The sequence below is a fragment of the Camelina sativa genome, chromosome 20 (assembly GCF_000633955.1).
Source record: "Camelina sativa cultivar DH55 chromosome 20, Cs, whole genome shotgun sequence".
Lineage (NCBI taxonomy): Eukaryota > Viridiplantae > Streptophyta > Magnoliopsida > Brassicales > Brassicaceae > Camelina > Camelina sativa.
The window spans coordinates 20,200,545-20,223,707 of record NC_025704.1 but is presented as its reverse complement, the minus strand read 5'-3'; the positions used below and the strand labels follow the sequence as shown (position 1 = coordinate 20,223,707).

Sequence of the window (23,163 nt, the reverse complement as noted above, 5' to 3'; positions counted from 1 at the left end):
CACTAGAGTTCGCTTCCTCGTTAAAACCTCTTTGGACAAACCCAAAGTAGGAAAAAGAGTACACCTCCTTCTAATGACTTAGGGATGTCTTCACACTAGCTTGTTGGTGAAGACACGTGTATCAAGCTTCCCAAAGCTGGTCGCACCTTAGGCTCTTCTTTGGTGATGCTAGTCATGAGCCCTTGGTGTAAAGGTTGGAGCTTGGCTTGAAATGCCCAGTAGGTGACTTATCTTGCTCCTCCTTGATGATCCTTGGGGACTGGTTGGTGTCGCACATCACTAGGAAGGCCGGTCCCAAGTTGTCCCGCGGGTGGTACGAGTGGCCGAGAGGTGTCCGGATGTTGTCCGAGAGGTGGCCGAGAAGTGACCGAGAGGTGTCCGAGAGATGCGAGTGTTCATGGCCGAGTGACCGATCTCGTGCTCACATCAGTGTTCCTCTCCTCTTTTTCTTCTACATTTGTTGTCGTCTTCAAGAAATCAAAGCATAACTTCATGCGTTCTTCTGCAAGATAGGACTCCGCTATACACCCCTCTGGTTTTGCTGGGTTTTTAACATAGTCTTTCAATACTTTCATGTACCTGTTTATAATGAAAACCAAATAGGTAAGCAATATGTCCAATTAGATTCACTTATTTAGTTCTTAAGATAAAACTAAAGTAAAAAAAAGTACCTCTCAAATAGATACATCCATCGGAAATTGACATGACCAGCTAGTCGGGCGTCTCTTCCTAGATGCACACACAAGTGCACCATGATGTCAAAGAAACTAGATGGCCAAAATCTTTCAAACATGCATAGAGTCTCCACAATCTCTATTTCCATTATTTGTAGTTGCTCCATATCAATCACTCTTTGGCACAATACTTTGAAGAATGCACATAGGCGGAAAATGGCTATTCTAGGACCCTTAGGTAGTAAACCTCTAACAGCAACTGGTAGCAGTTGTTGCATCAGGACGTGGTAATCATGAGATTTGAGTCCCATCACTTTACATTAGTCTAATGATACACAAGTAGATATGTTAGAGCAATAGCCATCCGGACCTTTAAAGTCAAAGAGCCGCTTACAGAATATTTTTTTTTCTGACTTTGACAAAGACCAAGGACCTGCGGGAAGTAGTGTCCTTTTACCGTGAGCTTTTGGATGCAAATATTTCTTGATACCAAGAATTTCGAGGTCCTTCCTAGCTTTTAATCCATCCTTTGAATTTCCACAATGTAACAATGTGGCAATCAAGCTTGCAGCCACATGACTCTCCACATGCATCACGTCTATGTTATGTCTTACCGGGAGCTCCATGTCAATACAAAGCATATAATAGAACAATCAGTTGAAAGTCATATACAAGTGATCACAATGGAAACTCTAAAAGTTTTTTACATACCTCCCAATAAGGCAATGTGAAGAATATTGATCTTTTCTTCCATCTAGATAACTCCTCTTCATCTTTTTCTGCTAAGTTTTCTTCTACATCATTAGATGCACTGTATTCATCTTCGTTATCAGATGGTATGTCACAAGCAGCTCTAGATCTCTTTTTCCCAGTCTCTTTTCTATTAACAAAATCATTCTCGTACTTTCTCAGTAGTAAGGAATTATTTCTACCCGTGAGTATCCTCCCTTTTGTTCCATGCTCTGCTTTACCATCAAACCAACTCTTCTTTCCTCGAAAACTATGTAACGGAGACAAACTTTTTCGGTGGCACATATATACATGCTTCCTACTATCACTCAGCCACAAACTATCTGTGTGCTTCCCACATATAGGACAACCCATCTTACCCTTTACTTTACAACCAACAAGATTTCCATATGCTGGGAAATCACTTATGGTCCAAAGCAGCATCGCCCTCAATGTAAAAGTTGTTTTACTAAATGCATCGTAAGTTATCTTGCCTTTAGACCACAAATGATTTAAATCTTCTACAAGAGGTTCTAAGTAAACATCTATACTATTACAAGGTTGGTCCGGTCCAGGAATCAACAAACTAAGCATGATGTTTTCCTCCTTCATACATAAGTCAGGAGCCATGTTATAATTAACCAGCAACACAGGCCAACTATTGTATCGGCTGTTCTTCATGTTGAAGGGATTAAACCCATCAGTAGAGAGCCCAAGTCGCAAGTTCCTCTTCTCAGCTGCGAAAGTAGGATACTTGTCATTCATTGACTTCCATGTCACTGAGTCTACTGGATGGCGCAATTTCCCGTCAGTGCTCTTGTTATTGAAATGCGATCTCAAATCCGCAGCCACTTTCTCCGATCTGAACATCCTTTTCAGACGAGGGATTATTGGAAAGTACCTTAAAACCTTCTGTGGAACACCCTTCTTGACTTCCCCAGTGTGCATGTTGGTCTTCCATCTTGAAGACTTTCATTTTAGACAAGTATCAACCTTCTTCAGCTTCTTTCTGAATAAGCAGCAGTCGTTCACACAAGGATGAATCTTTTGATATCCATATCAAAAGATTTCAGAAACTTCTTGACGTCATAGGTTGATATGTGCAGTATGTTGTCTTCAGGTGACATTTTGGTAAAGTTTCCAGTAAATCATCGAAGCTCTTGTCTGACCAGCCATTCTGAGTTTTAATCCGAAACAGTGTAACTGTAGCTGATGGCTTGCTATGATTCACACACGTTGGATATAATGGCATTTCAGCTTCTGCAAGTTTTGCTAAAAACTCATCTTCTTGCCTATCCTCACCCTCAGCAGCCTCACATAAATCTGAACCCTTACAAGCTAAATCTTCATCAGACCATTTAGCAGCTTCGTATAAACCGAGAATCTCAGCATTCCACACTCTATTTTTACCTTCTACTAAACCAACAAAGTTATCTTCTCCATGGTGAAACCAATCAGTACGTCTCTTGTAAGCCTCATCCATTCCATTTATAACTAAATGAGACACAACCTCGTTGCATGTATGGCGCTCTAAATTGCAGCGTTCGGCGCATGGACAAATTATCTTTCCATTAACTGCTAATTTGGCACTAACAGCTTTAACAAAACATTGAGCGCCACTCTCATATGCAGAATCAACTCTTGAGTTCATGTAAGAGAAAAGTATAAGAAAAAGACATAAGTATCACAACACTAGTCCAAATGCATAAACAAAACACTTTTAACAATTATACTTACCTGCATAAATGCACCCATGCGTTATCCAACATTTTTCTTAACAATCTTAGTTTCCCTTGACACAGTTCAAACGGTATAGGATACAAGCAACAATGACCACAAGTTAAACATATTTTCTACACTCAATCACAGAGACACTGCAACTACAAAAGGATACAAAAGGCCAAGAAATCGATAGATGTGTCTAACCTCTATAGTGATTGTATTCTTCCCCCGAAATCTGAGAACCCACACCTGTTAACAAGAAGCTGTAATTATTGTCCAAATACAACAACCAACGAAACACACTGCTGTGTATTGAAATCAGAAGACCTATGGACTCACTTTCAACTCACCTGAAGACCTTGAAAATCTTGGATTGAAATCAGATCTGAGGAGAGCTGATGCGAATTAAGGGAGTGAGAGAGATCGAATCGAGATGGTTAGCAATGGGGTCGGTGGAGATGGCGAGAGATGTAAAAGATGAAATCGACGGAGATGGCAAGAGATCTAGAGGAAGAAATCGACGGAGATAGTGAGAGATGGAGAAGATAAAATCGACGAAGATGGTGAGAGATGGAGAAGATGAACTCGACAGAGATGACGAGCAATGGAATCTCCGGAGACGGAGAGCAAAGAAGTCCGTGGAAATGGCTAGCAAAGGAGTCAACGGAGAACTCGAAGGTTTTGTCTTCTTTTTTTTTTGCATTCTTTATTTTGTCTTTTTTTCCTAGTGCTGTGAAATGTAATGGTTTTGTTCATATACCGTCAAAATGTATTTTTATTTTCTAAATGCTGGCGCTTGGTCATAAAATTAAAGCAGAATCAGGTGTTTTTAGTTCCCGCTTATTGATTTTTAGGCATAGCATTAGTATAATGCTATGAGTCTATTTGACAAACTCTCATTTCACTTTTAATATAATTATTTAATGATATGAAAAAATATTAACTATTTTAAGAGATTACAAGGATTTTCTTACTTATAACACACACAATATCAAAATCTCAAAGTTTAAAAGTGGTGTTTGAAAATATTTTACTACAAAGCATAACAAATTTCCTAAATTCAGCCAACACTTATCAAAATAATTGAAAAAGACACAATAAAAAATAAATTAGTTAAATATAAATTTGTTTTTCCCTAGAAATATTTAAAACAAGAGCCAAAAATCACAAGAATCCAAAATAAATCAAAACAAAATTCTATCTCAAATTAACTTGTTTTTTTAAAAAATCCAAAACACACTCAAAAATAACTAAACCGATTTTTTTTTTTTACGCAAAAGAAATTATATTGATTTAAACTGAGTCATTACAAAGTTGTTATAAGCCAAGGAGGCTTGATGACAGATTCCACATAATAATCAACAGTTTGACATCCAAATTTAGCTAAAGAATGAGCAGCTGTATTACATGATCTTCTTATAAAGGTGCAATCACAGTAAAGAAATTTTGATCTCCAAAATTGAATATCTCTCAATAAGTTGGATAGAGCAGCATTCACTTCTTGTCCATTGACCAGCTTAGAAAGAGTCTCACAGTCTCCTTCAAAGATTATCTTAGTATATCCTTTTATCCAAGCATGTTTGAGGGCTAGTAACAAAGCTCTAGCTTCTGCTTCTAGAGGTGAGCCTGAATATGGTAGTTTTGATGCTCCCCAAACTAGAGAGTCACCATGATGATTTCTAATTATCCATCCCCCTGTTGTAGCATGAGTAGAACCATCAAAAGCCGCATCAAAATTACATTTCAGCATAGGGGAACTAGGAGGCGACCAGGAAAGTGTATGTGGTAATGGGTTTGTTCGAATATTGTTTCCGAATAGAGGGTTATTAATCCACTTTTTTGTTTCAGATTGAGTTTTCAATATCGTGACCGTAGGACCTTCACGGAAACCTTCAAAAACTAAAGAGTTCCTAGCTTTCCATATCCGCCACAAGATCTAGAGAGGCAATAGAGAATCATAAAAGTTGTCGTCCTGTGGCTGTATATTAAGTATCGTTTGAATAGAAGCTTCAACATCTGTAAACATCATGCTGGTGTGTTGTGTCGAAATGCCTGACATCCTCCAAACCATTTGTGCAAAAGAACATGTAAACAGGGCGTGTAAGATTGTTTCATCCTCACGGTTGCATCTTGCGCAAGTAGCAGAGATATTCATACCTCTAGTACGAAGACGGGTAGTTGTTGGTAGAGCTCTAGAAAGGACTCTCCATAAGAAATGCCTAATTTTTGGTAATATTTTTAGTTTCCAGATCATGTTTTTTAAGTTAATCGAGCCATGCGGTATATTTGGTGCTGGAGCGAGATCAAACGGATTATGAGTAAGGAACCAATAACCTGATTTAACTGTATAATCACGAGAAATAGTGTAGTTCCAAATCAACTTCTCCTCTACTTCAACTTGAGATATGTACACTTGTTTGATAGCTTCAATATCAGTCGGCTTTACGGTGTTATTTATCTGTTCTTTGTCCCATTCATGAAAATTCTCGGTTTTTTTTATCAACACGTCCAGAGTCATATTACAATTTGGATCGATCGTGCCTACTTCACGAGGTGGTGTGCCCTCCAAGACATTGTCTTTACCCAATCGAATAGTTTTACCATCTCTAACCAAAAAACGAGTGCCTTTTTTAATCAAATTCAGTCCATGTAGTAAAGAGGACCATCCATAGGATTGGTTCTTTCGATCTTTGGCATCCAAGAGTAGTCCATCTGAATAATATCGTGCTTTCATAACTCTAGCAAAGAGGGAATTAGGAAATTTTATAAGCCTCCATGCTTGTTTGGCCAACAGAGCATCTTTAAACTTTTCAAGGTCTCTAAATCCTAAACCCCCTTCTTTCTTTGAGTATTTCAGTCTGTTCCAAGAGATCCAGGGGATTCCTCTTTGATTGGCCTTCCGTTCCCACCAGTAATTCATTAGAAGTGTTTCTATCTCAGAAGTAACCCCTTTTGGTAATTTAAAGCATGACATAGCGTACACGGGCATAGAAACAGCAACTGATTTCATCATAATTTCTTTCCCTGCTGGAGATAAAGATTTTGCACTCCAATGTCCTGTTCGTCTTCGTACTCTGTCAATAATATAGGAGAACATTTCTTTCTTTTTTTTCCCAAATTGCTCAAGAAGGCCCAAGTATTTTCCTCCTCCACCATGGTTTGGTATGTTTAGTAAATTCTTTAATCTGTCTTGAGTTGCACCATATACACGAGATCCAAAAGTGATGGTTGATTTCGATGGATTAATCTGCTGACCTGAATAATATTCATAAACATCAAAGACGTCTCTTAACGCTTGACAATTTCGCCTATTAGCTTGACAAAAAAATAGTGAATCATCCGCGAACTGTAAATGTGTGATCCTTGGGACTCCATTGCCTATCTTGATTCCTTTTATATCACCATCCTTTGCACTTGAGGTGATTAAATGACTAAGAATGTCAGAACAGAGGATGAATAAATATGGCGAGAGGGGATCACCCTGCCTTATTCCTCGCTGAGGTCGAATATTACCATAAGGAACTCCATTTATCAACACAGAATAGTTTACTGACTTAACAGTTGCCATTATCCAAGCGATCCATTGATCTGAGAAACCAAAAAGCTGCATAGTTGTTTGTAGAAAGTTCCATTCGACACGATCGTATGCCTTACTTACGTCTGTCTTAACTGCCATGTAAGTCTGTGAAACTTGTTTTCTTGTTTTTAGTGAATGCATCAATTCATGGGCGATCATCACATTGTCCTGTATGATGCGTCCCGTGATAAAGGCAGCTTGAGATTCAGAAACAATGCCATTGAGATGAGGTTTTAATCGTTGAACCAAGCATTTAGAGATTATCTTATACAGAACGTTACATAGGGCAATTGGTCGATAGTCAGAAAGTGTTATTGGATTATCTATCTTCGGAATCATACAGATATTTGTATGGTTGATACTTGGTTTCATCGTTGCTGTTCTGAAAAAAGATTTCACTTCCTGAATTACATGCTGTCCAACCGTGTCCCATGATTGTTTGTAAAATCTAGCAGTTAGTCCATCAGGACCAGGGGCTCTATCATCACCAATAAGGCACACTGCATCATATATTTCTCTATCACTGAAATCCCTTGTCAAACTGGCATTAATCTCAGAGGTTACAGATGGAATGAAGTTGGCAAAATCCTCTGGTGTGACATGGTGATCATTACTAGAGAAAACTTTGGTAAAAAATTCTTGCGCGTGCTCACTAATCTCTTTATCCCCTCGATATTGAGTACCTTGATCGTCCAAGATGGAAATTATATTGTTTTTTGCATATCTCGACTTCGCCGATGCATGAAAAAATTGTGTATTTCGATCACCTTCAGCCATCCATTAATTGCGGCTTTTCTGTTGCCAATGTTTCTCCTCATCGCTATAAGCTTTTGTTAGAAGATCCTGAAGTAAAGGTATTTGTTGTCGCATTCCTCTATCAAGACTCTCCATCGCCAAGTTTAATTTCTGTTGTAAGCTTTTAATTCTTCTCTCAGCATTTAGACAGGATTGATGTTTTAGTTTAGCCATTGCTTGTCTGCAGCTTGATATTCGTTGGTTTATAGGAATATCTAGGTTATCATTCTCCATTGACCAACCTTGTTTTACAACCGTGTTGAAAGAAGGTAAATCACAGAGTCTTTTATCAAACTGGAAAATTCTTCGACGTTGAGGCCGTCTTTCATTTAGATGGAGAACTATGGGTTTATGATCTGAGCCAGTATAGTCTAGGAATTCAAGTTCTGCATTTGGAAAGTGTGCTCGACCAGAAGAATTAATCATCGCACGATCAAGGCAACAGTGGATCCTATATGTATGTCTCTCTCCCGTCCAGGAAAATCTATTACCTTGAGTACGAACATCCAAAATATCACAAATGGAGATCATCTCTCTGAAATCTCTGAAAGTCCACTCCTCCCGAGCTGGTCCTCCCAACTTCTCTTCATTTGAGATTATCTCATTAAAGTCCCCTATAAGTATCCAAGTGTCTAAGCGTGTTAAAGAAATTTCTTTGGGTCTATGCCAAAGATGGTGGCGTTCACTCTGTGAAGGATGACCATACACACAAGACAAGTGGAAACTTGTATTATTTATTATTACAGAGGTGTCAATGAGTCTCTCATCTTTTGAAATTAGGGTGAGAGACACATGACTTTTCCACATCAAAGCAAGACCACGACTCCTTCCTTGAGGGGGTACATTTATTAAGTTTGAGAATCCTAAATCATACATAAGTCTAGATAAAACATCACACTTGTTTAAAGTTTCAGAAAGGAAAATAACATCACATTTGGTAAGAAGACATAGACGACGTAATCTAGATTTTGTTAGTGAAGGGCCTATGCCTTGGTAGTTCCAGGAAAGGACTCTCATATTGGATCAAATGGGGGTACCGGGCCCCACGCGCCTCCGTCGAATCCATTGGTGACTGAACAAGATCCCACAGATACCGTAGCCTTGCTTTTCTTTCGGAGTTGGCACAGGACCGCCATCTCCTCAGCCGCTTCTGCCTTATTAAACTCACCTTCAAATCTCACTCGCTTGCATTTGCTGAAGACAAACTCAGACATTGCGTTGTCACAGTTTTCTTCAAATATGTGACCTTGTTTCTGGCTCTGAATCTCTTTTCCAACATACTTAGCATGGAGATATCGCATCCGCTTAGCAGTTAGGTCAGGATCCTCAAAGAGACTCGGTAGAGAAGAAATAGAAACAGAGTGACTAGCATTATGCATTTTTGGTGGTGGTGGAGGCGGCATATGTAGTCCTGGAATGACAGTCACATGATCAACAGTTTCAAGAGTCTGAGTTTCAGACATATTATTCTCTCCATCAAAGCGGTTATCTCCATCATGGTTATCTCCATCTTGATCATCATCAAACTCCTCTGGATCCGTATCATCTCCCGCATCAAAATGTAAAGGACATTCCTTTACATCATGCTTTAGTGAACCGCATTTCTTACAGAAGTTTCTCAACTTCTCATAATGATACTTAATTATCGTATTTTCACCCACAATGAATTGAATATTCTTTTGAAACCGCAGAGGGTTCTCTAAATTCCAATCTATTCTTACACGAACTGCTCCTACTTGGGCAACATTTTCATCATAGTCAACTTCCGTAACAAAGCCTAGTTTTTTCCCTACCCACCTAGCCATAGCGTTCGTCAAATAGAGAGTAGGAATACCTTGTATATGGACCCAGAAAGGAATGATGTTCATCTCGTTCACACCGATGTTGGGGTACCACTTGTGAGTGGATAGCATCCAGTCGTTAAAAGACCACGGTCCCCGACGCAACACCAGATTCATCGATTCCTCCGTTTGGAAGCGAAATTGGACCCGACCGGCATCAATTAAACGCCCCACGCATTCATCAGCCAAACCCCAAATACGCGGCATCTAACGGACGATAGCCCGAACATTCTGTTTTCTAGGGTTCACCGGTGTTACCACAATCGTGAAGCGATTGATAGCCGCCGCTCGAGAAGTGAACTCTGGTGGAAGAACTGCCGGGAGATCGTCAATTCCAAGATCGAGATCTTGAATAGACTTTCGAAGATTGTCACTCATTGTTTGGAGAATCGTAGAGTATAGGGATGGAATTGAGTGAGGGTAAACGGAAAAACGAGGGAAGCAAGAGAATATATAGAGCAACCATGGCGGTTTTCGATAGCGGTTACTTCCCCAAAAACAGGAAGACAAAAAACTGTCGGATTGGTAGGACAGAAAAAAACCACCAACATGAATCTCCAGCGAAGGAAAAGAGATTCTTATGGTCAGAAAAAACACTCCGGATCGCAAAAACAAACGGAGAATTGAACAGGTGTGATTGTATAGGGCAGTCACCCAGAAAATCGCCCACAGAGAAGAGCGACATTTTTCTTTAATATTATAATTATTCTATCTAAAATCATATCAATAACTAAACCGATTAAGTAATGCCCATCCCTATTAAAATATCAATTAGGCAAAATTAAATTTCCACTAGTTTTTTTTTTTTTTAACACTAAATTTCCACTAGTTTTTTATTTTTATTTTTGGATAATTATTACTATTAGTTTACTAATTAAAATAAAAAAATAAAAAATAAACTAAAACACAGATAGGCACACACAATACAATACTAATAAAGGAGTTGGAAAAAAAAAAAAAAAACGAGTGGTGCTGCTCTGTTCATCTTCCTCTTCATCTTCCCCTGTCTCCTTCTCTCTCTATATATACAAGGATACCAAAACTCTTCTCTCCCTAAATCTCTTACCCTTCTACCTCTCTTTGTCTCTCTACATTATCTCTTCCAACTCGCTTCTCAGGTAAAGATCCATTTTTTCCTCGCCAAATCCTTATTTCTCTGATCCTGTAATCTAGGGTTTTTTTTCTTTTCTTTTCTTTTCAATTTCGGATTCCTAAGCAATTCGTTTCGAATTTTGTATCTGGGTAATTATCATGTCGAATCCAATGCGGCTAATTCTGGAATCAGTGTTCGTTTTACCTCAATTTTATGATCTGTACAGTGATTTGTATCAAATTATCTTAAGCTTCTTGCATGAGATCTTGTTCTTGTACAATTTTTTCAGTTGACTTAGTTTGCTGGAACAGATTTGTTTTCTGATAGATTTGTGTTTGTTTTTTTGATGTAGAATGGGAACTACCAATGGAACTGACTATGGTGCTTACACGTACAAGGAGCTTGAGAGAGAGCTTTATTGGCCATCTGAGAAGCTCAAGATATCAATTACTGGTGCTGGAGGTTTCATTGCATCTCACATTGCTCGTCGTTTGAAGCACGAAGGGCATTACGTTATTGCTTCTGACTGGAAGAAGAATGAGCATATGACTGAAGATATGTTCTGTGATGAGTTCCACCTTGTTGATCTCAGGGTTATGGAGAATTGTCTCAAGGTTACTCAAGGAGTTGATCATGTCTTTAACTTGGCTGCTGATATGGGTGGTATGGGTTTTATCCAGTCCAACCACTCGGTCATCATGTATAACAACACTATGATCAGTTTCAACATGATTGAGGCTGCTAGGATCAATGGGATTAAGAGGTTTGATTGTGTTTCTTGGGTTTTTCGAGCTTACTGGTGTGTTTTGTTTTTTTATAAACAACTTTTTCTGTGTCTCAGGTTCTTCTATGCTTCTAGTGCGTGTATCTATCCCGAGTTCAAGCAGCTGGAAACTACTAACGTGAGCCTGAAGGAGTCAGATGCTTGGCCTGCAGAGGTTTGTGTCACCCTGATGAATATGGTTTATATGTTCTGAGTCTTTCTTATTTGACTATATATACTTTGGTTTCTAATGTTAATATAGCCTCAAGATGCTTATGGTTTGGAGAAACTTGCAACGGAGGAGTTGTGCAAGCATTACAACAAAGATTTTGGGATTGAGTGCCGCATTGGAAGGTTCCATAACATTTATGGTCCTTTTGGAACATGGAAAGGTAACCAAACTAACAAACTGTTTTCAGACTTTGCGAGAATGATTAATTGTGTACCATTGGGATTTATATTTGCTGTACAAATTGGTTAATTCAGGCGGAAGGGAGAAGGCTCCTGCTGCTTTCTGCAGAAAGGCTCTCACCTCCACTGATAGGTTCGAGATGTGGGGAGATGGGCTTCAAACCCGCTCATTTACCTTCATCGATGAGTGCGTTGAAGGTGTACTCAGGTGAGGGCATTAGCTCCAAATTAGAAATGATGACATTTTTACGTTACACATAATTGTCTGAATTTTGTCACTCAGTTTTTGTTTTTTTAGGTTGACAAAATCAGATTTCCGTGAGCCAGTCAACATCGGAAGCGATGAGATGGTCAGCATGAATGAGATGGCTGAGATGGTTCTCAGTTTTGAGGAGAAGAAGCTTCCAATTCACCACATTCCGGGCCCAGAAGGTGTCCGTGGCCGTAACTCAGACAACAATCTCATCAAAGAAAAGCTTGGTTGGGCTCCAAATATGAGATTGAAGGTACCGACATTATTTACTCAAGTAGCATCTCAAAGAGAATTTTATGAGGGTTTTGATTGCTGATTTTGTTTTGACCATAATCGTTAAACAGGAGGGGCTTAGAATAACCTACTTCTGGATAAAGGAACAGATCGAGAAAGAGAAAGCAAAAGGAAGCGACGTTACGCTTTACGGGTCATCAAAGGTTGTTGGAACTCAAGCACCGGTTCAGTTGGGCTCACTCCGTGCGGCTGATGGAAAAGAGTGAAAGGATGGATTTACCAAGCTAAAATATGGCCTTTTAAGTTCAGCAAAATGTTTAGATACGCTTTAGGTAGCTTCCTACTGAAAAAAAGCAATTCAAATAAGTGTTTTGGATTTGGGTTTTCTCTCCTGCTAATCTCTCATTATTTCTGCAGTAAACCCCTCACTTCTTGTTTATTTTTAGTTGAAAAAATTTCCATCGTTAAGTCCATTTTACTATCTATCCTTGTGGTCCTTTTCATGGTATGGATGTTCATGTTCATCATCATCGTCAACTTGATGTTGTGGTCCTGTCACGGACCAATGTAACAAGTGGTTTGAGATATCTTTTTCAACTTATCACTTTCTTTACACATCTCTAGGGCTTAAGGATCACTCACCTTTCTTTCTCTGCCCTTCACTTCTTTGCCCCATTCCTCGGCCTATAATGTCACACGTTATTATCTTCTCTTGGTTCTTCAAAGCTGGATACACACAACCTAGAAATATCTAAAGATTTCTTGAACATAATTTAATACTCCAATTTCTCAAGACATACTGTATTAGATATATATGTATATATATCTCTTGATCCGGGATATTCTAATATTTCAATTTCCAGATATATTAAAATTCCGAATAATTGGAAATTGGAATGTTATCTCTTCATCCTTACTCTAGAACGGTTCATGCCAACTCGTGTTGTAACTTCCGATAATAATAACATAAATATATCATTTATACTTTAAAATCTGTAATGTGCCTATCCAAATGGCAGAGATAATAATGGGTGTGACTGAAATTCTCAGATATACATTAATATGTCTCGGGGACGTTCATGTAAAGCTCTCTCTCCCTCTCTTCAATAATGCTCAATTTACAGAGAATAGTGGCTTGCTCTAGAGATTGTTAGCTGAATAAACCGGTGTGGTTTCAAGTAAATCGGCAAATTTCCTGAGTATATCCTTTAGAGCATCCATAAACCCATCTTCTGTTGAAGCATCTGCGGTTTGTTTGTCTCTGTTATTCAATTGAGCAAATATTGTCGTATACAAAAGAGCCACTGGTTCGTTGTCTGAAGATAACGGAGGCAACCCCAACTCTTTTCCATTCTTTATTATGAAAGTCTTGATAAGATCTGGCCATCCTTGGCTGTCTTTCCAGTTCGACACTTCCACAATCGTTTTCTCTATGAGACACTTGAGTGTCTTCTCGTCAGCAAGAATCTGAGAAAAATGATTGATCAAATAAGAGATCCATGCTTTTATTCTGTAAGTGTTCCTTACAAACTTTAAATTTTATTAAGTAGTGTGAATTAACCACCTTACGCAGCCTTGATCCAGTAAAAATCTCAACGTTCTGGACAATGGTTATTGGTTTCTCATGAAGGACATCTGCTATTCCTTGTAGAACTGGCTGCAATAGTTGTGCAAATTGTGCTTGTCCAAGTTCTTCATCACCATCAGCATCATGCTTCTTAATGATATCATCTAAGATGGGAAATTCTGTTCCAAAAAATCCCCACTATGTTAAAACAACAATGAGAATGAAATGACCCAAAGGAAACATAGCTATTGAAGAATATTGAATCCTAAACCACAAATACCACAAGCAGAGAAATACATGACACAGTATAATAATATGTTAACTACTAGAAAGCTTCTGCTTAAATGATTTCAAAATTGTTGATTTCAGGGCTCACAAAACATCAATCCACAGACTAGCGCAACGGTTACAATTCCGTGACAACGAACAAGACTGAAACTTGAAAAAGAAAGAACAGAACCTGAGAGTGAAGGAACACCCATCTCGACACCCATATGCACAAGAGCATTTCGTATCTCGCTTTTACAAATCTTTCCGTTATCTTCTTCATCCAAATCAGTGAACAAGTTCTCTGCCAACATTGCAAAATCATCTTCATCCTCCAAAAACATCTTTAACATACTCCCATCAAGAACCGACACCACAATTGGAGCATCTACATAATCACATAAACAAAGTATCATCAGCATCATCAATGAAATCCATAAACTAAACCTATCGTTCACACACAGATCCATCTATGCATCAAATTTATATTGATCCTATTACCTCCAAGAGCATCGGCAACGGCGGAGATGAAAACTCCGATTTTCTCAGAAGCTTGTTGTTGATTGAACTCCGTACGTCGGAAACTGACGTCATCTCCATCGGAGACTCGAGAGATCGCCGCGTCTTTGAGATTTGGCGGTAGTGAGAGTCCCGAGAGAGATTCAGAAACCTTAGATTCGGAAATTTCGAGAAGCTGAGCTCCGGTTACGCCGTGTTGGAGTTCCGGTAGGCTGAGATCGATGGATCTGAGCACATCACCGTCGAAGATCGTTAATCCCGTGTTCGACATTTCTAAGAGATCGAGAAAGAGAGATTTTGGTGAAGTGAAGGAGAAAGACCGTTTTTGAAAGTTTCGTTTATTTTAGTCAACGGTAGTCAAGGGAAAACGTTGCCTCGCTTCCCATATTTTTATTGTAATTTTTATCACAAAATGATGATGTTTTAGAATTTTATTGTTATCATAAAAGATGATTTTTTAATATACTAGCAATTGACCCGCGCTACGCGCGGTAATTGGATTAAGATGTATTCCGGATTTTGTTGTGTATATTATTTTTTTGGTTATGTAAATTCATATTTACGTTTGTTTTTGTATTTGATTTTGGTTGCTTATGTTGTTTTGTTGGATGTTTTTTTTATAAAAATAGAGTTTGCAGTAAGTATAATTTAGTTTGCTGTTTATTTTTTTAAAATTGAGATCATCTTCTGCGTTTTTTAATGCTTTTTTTAAAAAATATTATTAAAAGATAACATTATGTAGTTGAAGTTGTTGTTTGGCTGTAGTTGTTAGTTTTGATTAATTTATTATTATTTGTCATTTTGTGGTTGGATTGTTATTTAATATTTTCATATGTATTTTGTAAACTGTTGAAGTAGTTTTTTTTGTCAATGTTTTAGTTTTTTTAGTGAAAAAGGTACTGGATTTTATTAAGAAAAATAAATAAAATCAATAACTTACATTTCTTTTTTGGGGTTATTTTTGATTGTTTTAGTCGGGCCTAATTTCTTTGTAAAGCTTATAATGTGTTGGTGTATTGGATCATTATTTGTATGTTATTCAGTTGGGAATGAATTTGTTCTTTTCAAAATTCGATGTCCTCATGAATGGATAGGAGAAGAGCAATGTTTGTGATCTAGAGGACAGTATGAGGATTGAACTTATGTCTTTGATGCTCTTAATCGTTTCTTCAGTCATCCCTTTCGTAATCGTCTTCCCTTGAATATTCTTTTCTTTTTTTTTTGGGGGTTTGCGTATTTAGTTGATTCCCTGCTCGCTTCGCATCTGTAGGGGATATTTGGTTATCTCCCTGTGGATTTCGTCAAAGGTAAATGTGAATTAGGTTGTAAATTTGTTTATATGAAAATGTGTTGGCTTCATTAGATTTCCTAATTAAGTTGTGAGTTGTTTTTGTGTTCTTAGTTGTAATTTTTTTTCCCGTTTGTCCTCTGAGTGATTTTTTCAATTCGATGTGAGTTGTGTTTTGAGAAAAATTAATTTTCTTGTTAATCTTGCTGTAATTTTATACAGTCCGGGTTGTTTTTTTGTTGGCTCGGTTTTCTTTTTCATATAATTTAGTGTTACGGTTAACTGATTGTGGCATTCGTATTTTTGAATCTCTTTAGTTTATTAAAGGTGTGTTCATCTCTTTGCTTCTTTGTCTTTGGTGATGGATTTGTGAAGTGCTGCCAAAAATTTTTAATTGATTTATGAATCTTTGTTTGTCTTCTATGTAAGGCTTACCATAACATCTCTTTTTGATTTTGAAGGTAAAGACCTCTTTGCATATATCTATGTCCTGTTCGTCGTAATACTTGGAGAATTTTTTCTTGAGATCGATTGTTGGAAGTTTCTTCATCATATTTTGATCTTCTATGTTCTGATTTTGATGTGATGGTAAGCGGCGGACTTTAGATTTTTTTTTTTCCATTTTTTGTTTACTTGCTATACTTTCAGGTTTGTTCCTTGTTTCTTTTGTTCTAATTCAGTTGGAGGCATCGCTATTGTTTAAAAAAGAGAAAAATAGAGATTTCTTTTTCGAATTATGGAATTGATTTAAGGTTGATAACATTGGTAAACCATATTGTTGTTCCTTAGGCTAAATGAAAAAGACAAACTTGAGCATTTGTTTGTAGTAGTAGCAGTGTGCGAATCTATTTTCCATGTCATTGACGGTGCAGTTGATAGTTGGTCCGATTGCTGCCAAAGTAGTGTAGTATCATGGTAGACTTTGTACATTGACTCTGTGTAACACCTTTTTGATATCTTTCTAGCGAGAGTTTGTTTTTGCTTTTTTTATTTTTTTTTTATGAATATATTTTTTTTCGGTTTTGTTGTCTACATTGCCAAATTTTATTTCCTATAGTTTGTTTTCTTAGTTGTACTATATATTTGGTTTTTTTCCTTTTTCTTTTAATCGTTAAACTTAGGCCCATAGGAGTCTAAAAGCATATTGTCGTTGGCCTCCTAAGGTGGGTTACCCACTTCTTCTTTTTTTTTTGTGTACGGCTGTGGATTTCTTTCGTTTTTCAGATACTCTTTTTTTCTGAGTCACATAATGTTGTTTGTTTTTGCCAATTTTTTTTAGATTCGTCTAATAGACTTCTGCTACCGCAATTGAACTTTTCCACAGTTGATTTGTGTTTCCGATGTGATTTTTCTCGGGTAGCTTCTTTGATTTTATTATTTAGGTATAGGGCTTTTTTTGGTTAGATTTTTTAGTTTCTTGCTGTGTTTTTTTGCCCCTCCGTTTCAGCGTTGGTTGGGGGGTTTTTCTTGGTAGTTCGTTGGTTAGGTGCACAGTAGAAGATGCTGGCGTGCCTTCTTCTTCACCAGACACTGCATCTGCTGGCCAGCAGTGATTCTTCAGTGTCATCCTTTAGCTCCTGAAGCCATTTCTTTTCAAGGCTAAGAAGTGATTTTCCATCTGAATACATAGATCAGATCAGTTTCAGAACTATTCTTGTATTACCTTGTACTTGAATCAATACCTCTTTAAAGATAAATTATAATAGAATCAAATAATTAAAATAGCAGGAACCAGTCATCAAAATCTGAGAGATTTAGTTACTTGTATGAAAAAGAATATAAAAAGCAGCTAGTAATATGGATACTACCAGGAAAGCTTTTTTGAATTGAACAATTGTTAAGATCCGATAAGCATCTGAGGTCTTCTCCTGGGCTTAGATGACTGGTTCTCAAACAAAAGAAGGTCAACCGACACACATTTATCTGCTGCAGCCTGAAGCAAAAAGATTCAGCACTGAGAAAACAGCTAAAGCAGTAACACATATAACACATTTGACTCACCATAAGTGTGCTTGTAGCTTCAGAATCCATATCTTCATGGAAGCAAGAACTCACTCAGTACAACAACTTTCCTCATAATGTCTCTACCTCCCCATGAGTACAAAGCTCGATCACACAGAATACTTGATAGCTAGATCAATAAACAATTCAGTACGATCAACGATCATCAAATTAACTATGAAGAAACATATAGAAAATTGAGGAAAAGAGAGACCTTCGCAAGACATGGTTCCCGATTCATCGATCTCAGGTACAAATGCAAGCTGTTAACAGCGTGATGGAAGTTTCGAAGGCAGAAGTCGGCCGGATTTTTAACATTACGTACAGGCTTGAAACTGAGCAATCTACCTAGTAATTGTTGCTCGGCCGGATCCATGATCGCCACAATGGATTTTTTTGGCAGATTGGGAAGTGAGAAATTGAATTAGTGAGATGATGTATTATATGCAAATGACTGAATTACGACAATAAGAAGGTGTAGTAGTGGGCTAAGACTTAAATAAAAGGGAATTGAAGAACAATCCTTACCATTTGGAATCCTCGCCGTTACAATGAAGATTTTAATCGACGAACTCTAAGTAAAAGCACATAATAGAGGAGTGAAGTTATTGGAATAGCAATGAATGCATATGAAGGTGAGATGGTGAAACCCCATAGTAGTGAAGATGAGAAAGACATAAACGGTAGAGAAGAAGATAGGTAAACGGACCATCATGACATAAGGCGGAGAACGATAGCGATAGAAGCTGATTATTAGGGTGGAACATAATAAATTATCATTAGCTATTCTGAAGTAGATTGGGCCGAAAAAGTTATGGGTTGGAAAATATTTTATCTTAAAAGAGGCCAAATATAATAGTCTATATATTAAAAAGTTAAATTTTTTAGCCCATTAATATTTGTTAAAATAAGAGTGATGATGTGGCAGCACCAGGAGTGAGGAAAGGTAACTTTATATATATAGATTTTAATAGATATTTTATTTTCAAAATCAGATAACTAATTAATGTTTTTACTTATGTCAAAAAGAAAAATAATTTCTTTTTTTACAATACATAATTCAATATATGCATATAATTAAATGATAAATATAGAAAATAACAACTAAATGAATATCAAAAAGACTCTTTTGAGCTGATTTCTTGACAAAAAAAAAATATATCAAAAAGAGTAGAAAATGAAAGTAATTAACAATAATGCATCATTTATTATTTTTTAATACAGAAAGATTATACATAATAGTTTAAGGCCTGATAGATAAAGTTCCTTAATGGATCGGATATCCAGATACTTGTGAAAAAATTTGGATATCTTGGATATTGAGATCCAATATACTTTTTTTTCCACTGTTCTCTCCAGAAAAAAAAACGCTAAGACCCCCAATTTAATGACGCGATGTTGGCTAAGCAGTATTGGCGTCTGATTCAGTATCCGACATCATTAATAGCACAAGTGATGAGAAGCAGATATTTTAGGAATCAACATCCTTTAAAGGCCAAAAAACCATATTCTCCCTCGTTTGCTTGGAGGAGTATCTTTTCAACTAAAGGTTTAGTGGAACAAGGGGCACGGTGGGCGATAGGCTCTGGTTGTATTGTCTCGGTTCGGAGAGATCCTTGGGTACCGGATCACCAACCTAGACCAGCTAATGGTCGAGGGAATTATTACATCCCAACTTAATGGTAAATCATTTGATTAATCCAATTACTAAGAATTGGCATTTGCCTATCCTTCAGGAATTCATGGATCCAGAGGATATTCCGATTATTCAGAGTATGGTCGTTAGTAAGTCTTTCAAACCCGATCGCTTGATTTGGCATTACACTAAATCAGGTAGGTACTCTGTCAAAACAGGTTATCGGTTAGCGCGCGAACTAATAAAGGAGGTTGAACTTGGTCCGACATTTATGGCGCTTAAGGCTTAGGCTTGGAATCTTGATGTTCCCCCTAAGGTTCAGCATTTTTTCTGGCAGATTGCTTCTGGTACTCTCCATGTACTGGAGCGGCTCACTCATCGGGGTGTATGGTGTGTTACTAGGTGTAAACGTTGTGAGTCGGCGGTGGAATCAATCAATCATGCACTCTTTGCATGCCCTCGATCACGTAGAATATGGGATTTGTCTCCGGTGTCGCTTATACCAGATGGCTTTCCCTATGATTCTGTATATTCGAATTTAGATATTATTTTCTGGAGGAGTTCTTCCCAATCGGGGGCTTCGGATTGTGGTTCTCATTTATCGTGGATTTTATGGTTGATTTGGAAAGATAGGAATAAAAAAAAATTTCCAGGGGACAGAGGCTGAGCCATCCTAGGTCATTAATCAGGCGGCTATCGATAAATTATTTTGGGATGAAGTTAAGTCTTTCTCAGCGGATTCTCAGGGTTCGTTGCCCTTGGAGGCTCGGGATTCTCTACCCCGGTGCCAAGTTGATGGGTCATGGAAAGCTTCAGATCCTTTTGTGGGCCTCGGTTGGTGGTTTTTTGATAGTGAGGATAAGACGATTTCCCTGGGAGCACGATGTCATCGACGGAGCCCTTCCCCCCTTCACTCGGAGTTACAAGCTTTGATTTGGGCGATGGAGTCTATTCTTCAAGAGGGTTTTGACTGTCAACATTTTGAGACGGATTGTGCTGAGTTAGTCGCGATGGTACAATCCCATGACGAATGGCCGGGCTTTTCCAATCTTCTGGATTAATTCAGCTTGCTCATATCTTCTTTCCCTTCCTTCTCGCTCATCAGAATTGCGCGTACGTCAAATGTGAGGGCTGATTGTCTTGCTCGTTTTTCACGTTCTTTAATTTCTGAAACTTCTTTTGTAAACTCTTATCCTCCGGTTTGGGCAACCAACCTCGGATTCATTTTCTAGTTATATGTTTGGTTGATAAAAAAAAAATGCTAAGACCCCCAAATCTTCAGGATCTCTTCTTTTAAAGTTTACGCATCATTGTGACAGCCAAATAGGAGGAAGATAACGTAAAGGGCTAAAAGCCATCATAGATCTAACAGATGGAGTATGAGGAAGGATGGTGGTGGAGAAGGATGATAAAGGCTAGTGGTGGAGGAGAAGAAATACTGTTTGATTTTTTTGTCGGGTGCCATCGGGAGTGAAAAGACATGTTATTTATTTAATTTTTTTTTTTGCTGTTAACGAGAGAACTAGGTAACAACCCACACAATATGCAGGATAAATCTATACAAATAAGTGAAGTGACCTTAGTGCAGTGGCAGGAGGTAAGTCCATTTGTAGAAGGCACCATCACACCCGGGATCGAGTCCCGGCTCCTACGAATGTAGGAATTTGGTTAATGGGCCGGCTAGTTGTGGCCCAATAGTTGAAAGAAAAAAATCTATACAAATAAATTAGAGTTATGAGTAAAATTATTTTCTGGGATCTAAAATTCATTTGTGTAAAAGCAAAATATATAACTAAGTTTTTTATTTTGTTTAAATTTACTTTTATTTTGAATATGTTTCACCCGTGAAATATTATACCAATAATATTTAATTAGTCAATCCCTTATACTAATTATTATCGTGATAATTTAATTTTTGAATTTTAAATATGTGGATAGTAATCAGATTTTTAATAGGTGAATAATTTCTGGTTCTAAAAATGTTTTCAATCTAATAATTATATATTTTAATAATTAAATATGTTATAAGAACGATTCATATATATTTGAAAATTGAAATATTTTGTTAGATGTTTGATTTTTTAAATTATTTAAAAGGAATATTCCTTAATCATTCAATGGTAATTATATGTAATTATCCATAAAAATGAGAGCAATAAATTCATTGGTGTCTCGAGCTCTCTAACAATGACACATCAGCATTTTCTTGTGAATGCTTATCTATTAATATATAGGGGACGTGAGAGATTAGGACTCCGATTGGGAGAGGTTCTAAAAGTTTTAAATTTAATTTAAAACTAGGTACCAACCCGCATTATGTGCAGGATAAATCGATTTAAATAAAATATTATGAGTAAAACTATTATTTGAGATTTAAGATTCCTTTGTAGTTTGTATAAAACAAAATATGTAAGTGAAGGTTTTTTTGTTTATTCAAATTTGTGTTTATTTTCTGTAAAATACATTTCACCTGTGAAATATTTGAACTTAAAAAGGAATTTTGAAACGACCGACTCTTTTTTTTATAATAAATAAATAATAAATATAATATAATAAAATAAACTACAACTAGTGGTCCCATACCCACTAGCCACCTAACCACAAACACAACCATCAGCGGAAATACAATACCAACATCCAATAAATAATAATCCAATAAATATAAATAACCAATATCTAGAACGTCAACAATATCCAATAATCAAATAACAGAAATCATAGAACCAGCAACCTAGCAATGTTCTAATGACTCAACTCTAGCAACCTAGCAAAGCCAGACAACATAAAACCGAGTCCCTAGAACATCCTCCTCTTCATTGCCTGGATTCCACGATCACACTTTGCCTTTACCTGCACCACAAACACATATTGCAATGCATGAGTATTTTATAAACACTCAGTAAGGCAATCCTCCCATCTACTGGGCTATACACACAAGCAATAGAGTATCAATAACCAACACACAACAATCAATAAACGACCATAACAAACCAGGACTTAGCATCGACCGACACCACACCTGCATCGACCGATGCCAAATGGGGAAGCATCGATCGACACAGAAGCTGCATCGACCGATGCAAGTGTAACTTGCATCGACCGATACCCAGTCTGCATCGACCGACGCATGCTCGACGCAACACGAAAACCCTAGAGTTTTACGCGCCGTCCTCGCACTTGCATCGACCGATGCATGATATGCATCGATCGACGCAACGTCGAGCACCGTGATTTCCCCGAAGCTTCTCGCCGGATTTCGTTCCTACAACCACAGAAACTCATTCCCAAGCCACAAGAAAGCTTCCTAACGCCCATACCAACAATCTAACAAGTCTAACAACACCAAACAAGCAAGTTAAAGGTTCCTCTAGCTTAGATAAGCCATGGTCATGCACTTACCTGTGCCAAGACGAATCTGAACAACAAACAAGCAAGAACACGCTTCTAGGAAGCTCCTACAACAATCCCAGCTACAGATCTCACCAAGAAACGCCTCAAATCTCCAGAAATCTCCAAGAACACCAAGAACACTTTCTTACTCTCTCGTTTCTCTCAAAAGCGGCTCCCCACGCGAATGAGACAAAACTCACAAGTTAAGGGTTTCCTTCACCCAAAACGCAGCGTTTGACTTAAGTCAAAACGCGCAGAATTGCACATGCATCGACCGATGCAACTCCCAAACCGGGATTCCGGTTCACGGATGTTACAATTCTCCCCCACCAAACTGGATTCGTCCTCGAATCCCGAACAACCATCAGCCAAGGACTCTTGTGCGACCGTCTCCACGGCCCGC

The 23,163-nt window shown here is 37.8% G+C and overlaps 3 protein-coding genes and 1 long non-coding RNA gene across 6 annotated transcripts; 1 reads left to right on the top strand and 3 right to left on the bottom strand.

Moving 5' to 3' along the window:
* LOC104772695 lies at positions 396-2,351 on the bottom strand. The gene is made up of 4 exons (XM_010497280.1): positions 1,386-2,351; positions 1,132-1,201; positions 672-729; positions 396-579 (listed from the first exon to the last, which is right to left on the bottom strand). Exons 1-4 carry the CDS (start codon positions 2,349-2,351, stop codon positions 396-398), a joined length of 1,278 nt encoding a protein of 425 aa, XP_010495582.1.
* LOC104771306 (GDP-mannose 3,5-epimerase) lies at positions 10,293-12,575 on the top strand. 2 transcript variants are annotated; one of them, XM_010495812.1, is made up of 7 exons: positions 10,293-10,456; positions 10,784-11,194; positions 11,273-11,369; positions 11,457-11,586; positions 11,681-11,813; positions 11,904-12,111; positions 12,203-12,575. In XM_010495812.1, the coding sequence occupies exons 2-7, from the start codon at positions 10,785-10,787 to the stop codon at positions 12,356-12,358; spliced, it is 1,134 nt and encodes a 377-aa protein (XP_010494114.1). In that variant the 5' UTR covers positions 10,293-10,456; position 10,784; the 3' UTR covers positions 12,359-12,575. The 2 variants fall into 2 exon arrangements, with proteins under 2 accessions (XP_010494114.1, XP_010494113.1); XM_010495811.1 differs by having other exon boundaries at positions 11,889-12,111.
* Positions 13,085-14,839, bottom strand: LOC104771305. The gene is made up of 4 exons (XM_010495810.2): positions 14,428-14,839; positions 14,120-14,314; positions 13,657-13,838; positions 13,085-13,559 (listed from the first exon to the last, which is right to left on the bottom strand). The coding sequence occupies exons 1-4, from the start codon at positions 14,714-14,716 to the stop codon at positions 13,233-13,235; spliced, it is 993 nt and encodes a 330-aa protein (XP_010494112.1). The 5' UTR covers positions 14,717-14,839; the 3' UTR covers positions 13,085-13,232.
* On the bottom strand, positions 17,038-18,472 carry LOC104771304. Of its 2 annotated transcripts, XR_764785.2 has the most exons (4): positions 17,949-18,472; positions 17,735-17,864; positions 17,542-17,666; positions 17,038-17,351 (listed from the first exon to the last, which is right to left on the bottom strand). It is a non-coding gene; the product is annotated as an uncharacterized LOC104771304 (long non-coding RNA). The 2 variants fall into 2 exon arrangements; XR_764784.2 differs by lacking the exon at positions 17,038-17,351 and having other exon boundaries at positions 17,404-17,666; positions 17,949-18,469.

Coding starts and splice junctions, on each gene's coding strand:
- LOC104772695 (XM_010497280.1), bottom strand. CDS start 2,351: ATGCACACTGGGGAAGTCAAGAAGGGTGTTCCACAGAAGGTTTTAAGG. Junction 1,202..1,385: donor TCACATTGCCTTATTGGGAG/GTATGTAAAAAA, acceptor GGAAATTCAAAG/GATGGATTAAAAGCTAGGAA. Junction 580..671: donor TGGATGTATCTATTTGAGAG/GTACTTTTTTTT, acceptor CATTATAAACAG/GTACATGAAAGTATTGAAAG.
- LOC104771306 (XM_010495811.1), top strand. CDS start 10,785: ATGGGAACTACCAATGGAACTGACTATGGTGCTTACACGTACAAGGAG. Junction 11,587..11,680: donor TCCTTTTGGAACATGGAAAG/GTAACCAAACTA, acceptor TGGTTAATTCAG/GCGGAAGGGAGAAGGCTCCT. Junction 12,112..12,202: donor CTCCAAATATGAGATTGAAG/GTACCGACATTA, acceptor ATCGTTAAACAG/GAGGGGCTTAGAATAACCTA.
- LOC104771305 (XM_010495810.2), bottom strand. CDS start 14,716: ATGTCGAACACGGGATTAACGATCTTCGACGGTGATGTGCTCAGATCC. Junction 14,315..14,427: donor CGTTGCCGATGCTCTTGGAG/GTAATAGGATCA, acceptor GTGATTATGTAG/ATGCTCCAATTGTGGTGTCG. Junction 13,839..14,119: donor GGGTGTTCCTTCACTCTCAG/GTTCTGTTCTTT, acceptor TTTTTGGAACAG/AATTTCCCATCTTAGATGAT.